Below are 9,446 nucleotides of genomic sequence, written 5' to 3' on the forward strand. Positions count from 1 at the left end.
CCGGAGAAAGTGAGGCTTTCTGCTCCTGTAAAAATTTACAACGTCGGAAACCCTGTTCAGGGTCGCTATGGGTCGGAACCGACTCAACGGCACTTAACAACAACAACAACAACGTATGGAGGTCTAAGGAGCTCTGGTAGCGTAGTGCTTACGAATCGGGCTGCGAGCCTTAAGGTCAGCAATTCAAAACTACCAGCCGCTCCACGGGAGAAAGATGAGGCTTTCTGCTCCTGCAAAGATTTACAGCCTCGGAAACCCTGTACAGGGTCACTATGGGTCGGAACCGACTCAACGGCACTTAACAACAACAACATATGGAGTTCTGGTGTGGCTCGGTGGGATAATGCACTGGATCACAAGGTTGGTTTACACTGCATAGTCAGTAGTTCAAATTCACCAGCCGTTCCTCAGAAACCCTATACAGGTTCATGAGTCAGAACCGACTCGGAAGCACTTAACAACATACGGCAGTTCAAACCCACCAGCAGCACTTCAGAAACCGTATACAGGGTCGCTATCAATTGGAACCAACTCGACAGCTCTTAATGATGTATATAGCCTGCGGGTTGGACGTTCCCCACCTCCCGTTTATAGTATAAGAATCCTATAAGGGTCCACTACCATTTGTCCCTCCTTACTTTTTTGCCAAACATTTTACTTTCATATGTTTTAAACCCTATACTACATTTTTATGATTTTTATTTAAGCAAAAGGTACCGTGATAAAATCTTTAAGTAATAAAGATAAACATCTTGCATGTTACTGTAGGGTAGTTACCTGTTTAATGGAATGTGTTTCCCATTTTCAGGGTTCTTCAGTCCTTTGTGCACCAGATTTCCATCCAGTAGCCATTGTCTTCTGCCTAAATGCCTCCGCTCAGTATTTCTTGTGCTGCAACCCTGCAGCTGACTGAATCTTTCAGCTTTGTATTTCTGCAAGTCTTTGTCAACTTCACCTGTGAAAGCACTTTCATCTGGGCATAGAAGCCTAGGTTGATAAGTTATTCCTTTCAGTAGCTCAAATACGTTGTTTTCCAAAAGAAACCTAATGTTATTTCTAGTTCTCTATTTTCAGCCTTGTAGGTTTGTTTTACTTTGGATACTTCGATATCTGCATTTATTTATACCTGATATTGTCACATGTGTTTACCTCAAACTGTTGGTTCTCCGATCCAAGAACTAACTCCCTTTAGTATTTTTTTGTAAGTTTCATTTTTCTTTTTAATGAATTCTTTTAACTTGTTTATCTAAAAAAAAACTAATTTCACTGTCATATCTGATAGATGGTTTGTTGGATAACTTATTCTTGATTGTAGTTTTTTTTTTTTCTTCCAGGCTTTTATGGATGTTATCCCATTAACTTCTTTCTGATCATTTCTGCTGAGAAATCCTTTATAGGTAACCTTTCATTTTTTCTGAGCTGCTCTCGGGATCCTTTCTGTCTCGGTGATTTTCTTTTGGGATCTGTCCTCTTTCAAGTTCATTCAGCTTCTTGAATGCATATCTTCTTGTCTTTCATGATGTTTAGGAAGCTTTCTTTCGACAACTCTTTGCTAATTTTCTGTGTGTGTGTGGTTGTTTTTCTCTTCCTGTTTTGGAATTCTGATCACACACAAGTTATTCCTCTTGATGTTATTGTTAAGTACCGTCGTGTCGGTTAGACCCATAGCGACCCTATGTAGGGTTTCCGAGGAGCGGCTGGTGAGCTTGAACTGCTGACCTTGCAATTCAAACAGCTTTGAGAGTGTTTCCTCTTAATGTTGTTGTTGTTGTTGTTAAGTGCTGTCGAGTCATTTCCAACCCATAGTGACCCTGTTTAGGGTTTCTAAGGAGCAGCTGGTGAGCTTGAACCACCGACCTTGCAGTTCAAACAACTTTGCAGTCTGACGCATTAGACCACAGCGCTACATATTCTTAGGTTTTCTTCAGATTTTTCTGTATTTTTTCCTGATGGTTTCTCTGTGGCTGCTGCATGCTGTCGAGTCAGTTCTGACTTATAGGGACACTGTACAGGGTTTCTGAGGCTGCCAGTGTTTACAGGAGCCTCATCTTTCTCCTGCAGAGCAGCTGTTGGATTAGAAGGTATAACTTACTTCACTAGCAAGGCTCCTGATTGCTCTTCTAGCAGACGAACACACAGAGATTTGTCTTCAAACACTAATTCCACCTTCCATTGATTCAATTCTGCTTCTCTGCCCCTTCAATATATGATCTATTTCTGAAACCTGAGTATTAATCTTCTGGATTTCTATTTGCTGCTTTTGTTTGGTTTCCAATTTTTCCATTTATTTTTGTCAACTTGGTCTTGTAGTGGTTTCCTGAATTCTTCTAAAGTGTTCTCTGTGTTTTCCTTAATTTCATCTGCAGCTTTCTCAGAGCATTCTCAGTCCATTGGCGGTGCCTACAAATCATTCTTTTGAATTCCTCATCAGGTAGTTGCAACACCATTTCTAGCATTATGTTTTCTGACGTTGTATTCTGGTCATTTTGAGACACTCACTCTGTCTTTTATCTTCACATAAGCTGAACTTGTCTGTGGTCTCCAAGACGTTGTAGTACTGTTGGATTTTTCTTTAACTGATGATTGATTTGATTTTAGATAGTCACCACCTGTCTCCTATTGGGTGTGGTAGAGACTAGAAGTGGATATGCAGTTATCTGCTTTCTGTTAGTGTAGCATCGTTCAGGGCAGACTTTTCTGATGTTGGCTGCTAATCATCGCTGATCAGGTATACAGGAGTGGGTGGGACTGATGGAAGCTCATATGTGGTTGGTCCATATGAGCACAATTGCTGTCTGTCAAATCAAAACAATGGAGTTCTGGTGTGGTGTTGTAGGATAAGCACTAGACTGCTAACTGCAAGAGTGATGGTTCAAACCCAGCAGCCACTCCTTGAAAACACTACATACAGTCAATTTGAATTGGAACCAACTTGATGGCACTTAACAAACAACAGCAGTAAAAATCTGGTGAGGTGAGATGTATACTGCCTGCAGACATAGGGAAGCGGGGGTGTGCCCGGGGCCCTAGAGCGGGTTGGGCAAAGACTGCACGGAGGGGGTGTCACTGGCTGGTGGGTGAGTGAGGATAGGAGCTGGCCATGCCCCTGACCACCAGGTGGGTGAGGGGAACAAGGGAGAACGGTACCCCCTCACCACCAACTCCCAGAATGCCCTATGCCTGCAGAACACTGTCTACCAACAGCTGTCAAGGTTCAAGATGGCCTCGCCACCGCAGCCCAGTCGATAACCCACCTGTCTGTCTCCTCTCTCACTGTTCCTACCTAGCTTCCTCTCTGTGAGTGTTCAAGCCCCCTCTCCGCCTTTTCCTCTGACTCTTGGGGTTCCAAACCACCATTTGCATCTGTTTCACTTGGTTTAGGATATTCTTGTTGTAGAGGGTCTGCTCAACATGTCTGCCTACTCCACCATCTTGCCCCAGAAGACCTGCCTGTTTTCTTTAAATTGTTGCCTAATATTGTCAATTTTAATCTTGTTGTTGTTGTTAAGTGCCATCAAGTTGATTCCAACCCATAACGACCCGGTATAGGGTTTCCAAGGAGCAGCTGGTGAGCTTGAACTACCAATTTTGCGGTTCAAATAACTTGGCAGTCTGATGCATTAGCCCACAGCGCCACACCAGGACTCCTTAATCTTGTTGGGTGGTGAATATTTTTATATTTAATGACTACTCTTCAGTTTCATTCTGGGATGCAGTTAAGAATTTGTAAATAGTTTGATTCTTTGAGATATTGCTTTTAAGATTCATGAGCAAGTGGGACTGCGGCAGTGCTCAGTCTTGGGATAATTATTCCCTAAAAGAAGAGCCTGCTCAAGGCCCCACTGGTTTCCCAGTGCAGCTGCTGGAAACAGGCATTACTCCTTCCTTATAAGCATGGTTAAGTTCCAAAGACCAGGTTGTTATGCAAAAATAAGTCTCTGGCAAAAATGGATGACCACATGATTACATACGTGCCAAATCACATCGTTACATAACTGCAAAACCACATGACCACCACAGCCAACGTGACTTTGTTTTGTTACTTTCAGGTGTATGTGGTTAGTGGGCAGAATTCTTCAGTAAATGCAAAAATGTCAAATAATGAGACATTTGATACTTGCGGAGTACCTGTCAGTTCCGAGGGAGCAGAAAGCTTTTTCTCCTGCAAAGCGACTGCGAGGCTTGAACCACAGACCTTGTTGTTCACAGACCAGTGTTTATCGCGTGGAGCCAGCAGGCTCTGTAGGTCACCACATACGTGTGCTGACTGCTGTTGAAAAGGGAGCCCTACGCAGGTCTCTGGAGTTCTCTGTATAGTTCTCTCCTCTCCAGTACGCTGTCCTGCAAACTCAAGCCACTCCAGTCCTCCTGGGTGGGCGCTAAACTCAATCTCAGTTCAGGTAGCATGTTAGCTTTTCCCTAGCCTATCCTTCCTTCCCAAGGAGCTCTGGTAGCATAGTGGTTACGAATCGGGCTGCTAACCTCACGGTCAGCAGTTCGAAACTACCAGCTGTTCTGTGGGAGACAGATGAGGCTTTCTGCTCCTGTAAAGATTTACAGCCTCAGAAACCCTGTACTGGGGTTCCACAGGGTTGCTGAGTCGGAACCAACTACACGGAACATAACAACAACAGCATCCTTCCTTCCCCCTGGCAGGGGAACCCTTAAGGCATTCTATCCTTTGTTACCTGACGTCCAGGATCTTAGAAACCATGGGTTCATGTATTTTGTTGGTTTTTTAGGTTGTTTCAGGTGGGAGGGTAAATCTGTTACTTCACCTTGGCCTCAAGGGGAAGTATCCGCTCTGTGTTACAGCTCAGAACACAAAAGCTTAGCCTGATTGGGCAGTGACTTGTAAACCTTCATGAAGTTGTTAAGCAGTGGGGTGGGACTTATGAGTCAGTCTCTGGAGCACAAAGATTTAATCACAAAGCTACCTGGCCTCCTAATCTGGCACACAGTCAGTCACTCGGTCACTCACTATTGTCTGTTTTGGCTTTTAAAGGTAAAATTAACCAACTCCCAGGGAGAGGACTTCTGTGGTGGTGTTCTAATCCAAGACACGTTTGTGTTAACGACAGCAAAATGTTCACTCGTGCACAGAAATATCAGTGTGACAATAAGTAAGTTGTTTTTCATGAAATTTCGCAGCATCACGTTGGAAAGGAAAATTACCCTGTGTAGGAATGAATTTTTTCTCATCCAACACAGAACAGTACACAGGTCCTTATCGTAAACACAGAAAGCATATGTGAAACATCTAGCAGAATCTCTGGGCAGAGGAAATTGTTGTTGTTAAGTGCTGTCGAGTTGGTTCCAACCCACAGCAACCTTGTATAGGGTTTCCGAGGAGCAGCTGGTGAGTTTAAACCACAAGAGCTTTGCAGTCTGGTGCATTAACCCACAGCGCCCCAATTGCAAACGATAACTAATATTTAGTACAAGGAAGAATTCACAAAGTATAATAGAATGGCATGTGACATTGAAGTGGTATAAATTGTGACATAGGAGATCTCTAACTAGATTAGAGTCAGAGAAGTTGGCTTCAAATCCCCCCTACTATATGTAACTTTTGGTTATGTGACCCTGGGCTTTATTACCTGATTTATCTGTTTTCTCTGTTAAAACTGGGCAGTAATTACTATCCTATAGGGATGTTCTGGTAACGTAGTGGTTACGAATCGGGCTGTGAAACACACGGGGTCAGCAGTTCGAAACCACCAGCTGTTCCATGGGAGAAAGATGAGGCTTTCTGCTCCCGTAAAGATGTACAACCTCGGAAACCCTGTACAGGGTCGCTATGAATCGGAACTGACTGCACGGCATATAACCAACAACAACATAGGGATGTTGTAAGGTGAAGTGCTTTATAAAATTAAACACTACATCAATGCTAGCTTATGAACCTGAAGAACCTTAAAATACGCTTTTGCTCATCATCTTCCTTATATAAATTTCCATCAGTATAATGTCCTCTTAAAATCCTACTTCTAAATAGCCCAATCTTGATCTGCTTGGAGAAGTTTCTCTTAATTTCTTCCTACTTTCTGGCCATGTCACTTCTTTCCCCTTGTCCCCCCCAAAGAGATGATGCAGAGCCATATTTGTTTTGTTTGATTTTAAGAACAATGTGAGGGAGGGTCCCGGGAATTAATTGACACACTTCCTTATTATTTACCCTTCAATCCAGAGAGGAAACCTAAGAAAACCAATGCAGTTACCCAGCGCATGTTGTATCTATCCTGCTAAGACTGCGCTTTTGTAACATGGGTCACGGAGAAAGCACTTTCTAATTATTCTCTCAACCTTGACAAACTGACTTCTAAACACTGGTTCATGGTTTCAGATTTTAACAGAACGAGTAACAACCCACTGACAATTAAGGTCAAGAAGATTTCTGTGCACATGAGGTACAGTGAAGACACTGGGGAAAATAATGTGTCCCTGTTAGAGCTGGAGGAACCCGTCCAGTGCCCCAGCATGGGGCTTCCCATCTGTGTGCCTGAAAACGACTTTGCCGAACACATTCTCATCCCCAGGAAAGTGGGCCTCGTCAGCGGCTGGACAGTCAACGGGACTGAGCTGGTTGGCTCACTAATGAAGCTGCCGGTTGAACATCTGGGTGGTGACGAGTGTGGAGAAGCACTTAATGTGACCGTCACCACCAGGATGTACTGTGAGAGGAGTGAACTGGCAGCAAGGCAATGGGCAGAGGGAAGCATTGTCACCAGAGAACACCAAGGTGCCTGGTTTTTGACGGGGCTGATGTACTCGGCCCCTGCGGAAGAGTATGAACGGGTGTTTCTCTTCACCAAGATCTCCAGATACTTACTTTGGTTTCGACAAATAATGAATCATTAAAACTCGGCTAATGGAAATTGTTAAGATGGGAGGTGAAAACCCAATTTGAACTGCAAACCTGGGGATAAACTGAGATTGTTACAACAAAATAACTGTAGGGCTGCTTGCTTACAGCTTCCGAAAAGGCAACACAGCACACAAACTATGCATTACTGCTTGCTACATTACTAGGAAGTATTGTGATATTTATTTCTTTAGAACTTTTTATATCTAATCAGAGACCTTAAAAGAGGAAATGAGACTGACCATGGGGGGACAGACTTGCAGGGTATATATACCTTTAGTTGGTTGATGATGAAAGGAGGGGATGTAACCATGGCAAAGAAACGATATAGGAGAGGATGAATGTAAAGCTAATGTTCTCCCATGTAAACTATCACATAATTCACAATAAAACATAAAAAAATTAGATAGTGACAAAATGTATTTGTTTGTAATAACCACTTTCGAAAGTTAACTTTTTAAAATCTAATGATTTATTATGCTAGAGAGTCAATGAGTCTATAATAATAAAACCCAAAGCCTCTACTGCTGAGTTGATACCAACTCACAGTGATGGTACTAGGATGTCTAGGGCCATCGATCATTATGGGAGCAGACAGATTTTGTCCCGTGGAGCAGCTGGTGGCTCCAACCACTGATCCTGTGGTTAGCAGTCCAGTGCTTACTCCCAGCACCACCGGAACTCCTAGCTGCTGCTGTTAGTGTTCTCAGAGTGACCCTACAGTGTTTCCAAACAGCAGCTGGTGGATTTGAACTGCTGACACCTTGCGGCGAGCAATCCTACATCATCACACCAGGACGCCACATAATATTAATAATCACACTATAAATAAGTGTAAGTCTTTGACACGGAGGCTTGTAAGAAGTGCTAGCCAATCATAAAGTAACCTCGTATTTCTACTGGGCTTACCTATTGCCAGTGTGAGTGAAATGGTTGCTAAATGTTGGAAGAAGTCATCAGAAAAATAAGAGGAAATGATGCCGCTGTTTCAGAGAAAAGGGTTAGCGACCATAAGAGACCCTTAGAAGACAGAGAAAACTTGAAACATGCTAAGCAGGTTTAGTGTACCAGGAAAGGTGCTCAGATGGCGGGAAATCTCACAGACAGGAGTCCAAACAAGACACTGATGGTAGGTTTCAGTGCTCAGTCTCTCACTCTGCTACTTAACTAAGCACGTCACTCTCATCAATTATTTTCTGCCTGTTTCCTCACCTCTACAAGGGAATATTAATAGCATCTAGCAAGGAGCTCTAGTAGCGTAGTGGTTACGAATCGGGCTGCGAACCTTAAGGTCAGCGGTTCGAAACTACCAGCCGCTCCGCGGGAGAAAGATGAGGCTTTCTACTCCCGTAAAGATTTACACCCTCGGAAACCCTATACAGGGTCGCTATGGGTCGGAAACGACTCGATGGCACATAACAACAACAGCAAGTAGGATTACAGTAAAGCCAGAACAGTATTAGCACATTTGTTGAATAGTAAGCATCTATAATCATCATGAAGACTGCAGTTTCTAACCGGAATAGGAGAAAAGTAGAGTGCATAACAAAAAACTGGGCTTCCCTGGAGACCATGAAAACTCAGAGTAGGAGTTGTTATTTGTACTGAAAACAAAATATGAGAGCAAATGAGTAGAAATGAAGTTAAGTGTTTAATATTCCATTTGATTCAAGTGAGCAGCCAAATTTAGCCCTACGACAATTCAGTGTAACACAAGAGCTAGCCCAGCCTTGTGGAGCCTCCAGCAGATGGCAGGGGAATCAGGGAACCCAAACATCTACAGCTCAAACCCAGTGCTTGGGTGAAGGCAGTGGGGCTGGGGGCTGGGGTCTTTTCTGCAAAAGATCACTGTTGAGAAGCAGAGAGGGTATTTAAAGGAATTAAAAATGGAAGTTGATTGAAATATTCTTTTGAGCCAAGAAAAAAAAGTTTCAACAAAATCAGGATTTTAAGCCTTATTATTCTTAAACATGCTAAATTATTTCTTTTGTTTTTTATGTTGGATATTATACTTTTATTCAAATTAAAGTTTGGTTTTTTGTTTTGTTTTTTTTTGGGTGGGGGCGGCCTGCTGATGAACTGGTCTATTTCTCTGGAAGCATCAGAAATGCTAATCTAACCCACTGCTGGCACGTTAATCCTGACTCCCAGGAGCCTCAAAGAGCAGACAAGAGCTGCTTCTGAAGCTATAGATCCGTAAGGGAGCAGACTGCCTCCTCTCTCTCCTGTAGAGTGGTTGGTGGGTTCAAACTGCTGACATTGGGTGAGCAGCCCAGAACTTAACCCGCTCTGTCACTAATTGGGAGAGAATTGAGGACTAGAGCAGATTTAAAAGTTGTTATTTTCAAACTCGGTAAGCAGGTCATCTACTTAAAGGCCTACTTACTGAAATGGGACCGGTGGGGTAGAACTGGGCTCCCAAGGATTTTCGGTGACCAGGTTTTTAGAAGTCAGTTCCCAGGCTTTTCTGGGGCACCATGTTCTTGTTGTTGTTGTTAGGTGCCATCGAGTTGGTACCCACCCATAGCAACCTTATGCACAGCAGAACGAAACACTGCCTGATCCTGGGTCAACCTCACTT

General features: G+C 43.3%; 1 protein-coding gene across 1 annotated transcript in view; it reads left to right on the top strand.

The window, feature by feature from the left end:
• PROZ (protein Z, vitamin K-dependent plasma glycoprotein) overlaps window positions 1-6,861 on the top strand; it is a 29,406-nt gene extending 22,545 nt beyond the window's left edge. The window contains exons 7-8 of the mRNA XM_006851549.1: window positions 5,006-5,123; window positions 6,347-6,861. Coding sequence (XP_006851612.1) covers window positions 5,006-5,123; window positions 6,347-6,861 — 633 coding nt within the window. The remainder of the gene's footprint in view (window positions 1-5,005; window positions 5,124-6,346) is intronic.
• Window positions 6,862-9,446: the final 2,585 nt, after the last annotated feature.

Source organism: Chrysochloris asiatica, unplaced genomic scaffold (genome assembly GCF_000296735.1).
Source record: "Chrysochloris asiatica unplaced genomic scaffold, ChrAsi1.0 scaffold00029, whole genome shotgun sequence".
Classification (NCBI taxonomy): Eukaryota; Metazoa; Chordata; class Mammalia; order Afrosoricida; family Chrysochloridae; genus Chrysochloris; species Chrysochloris asiatica.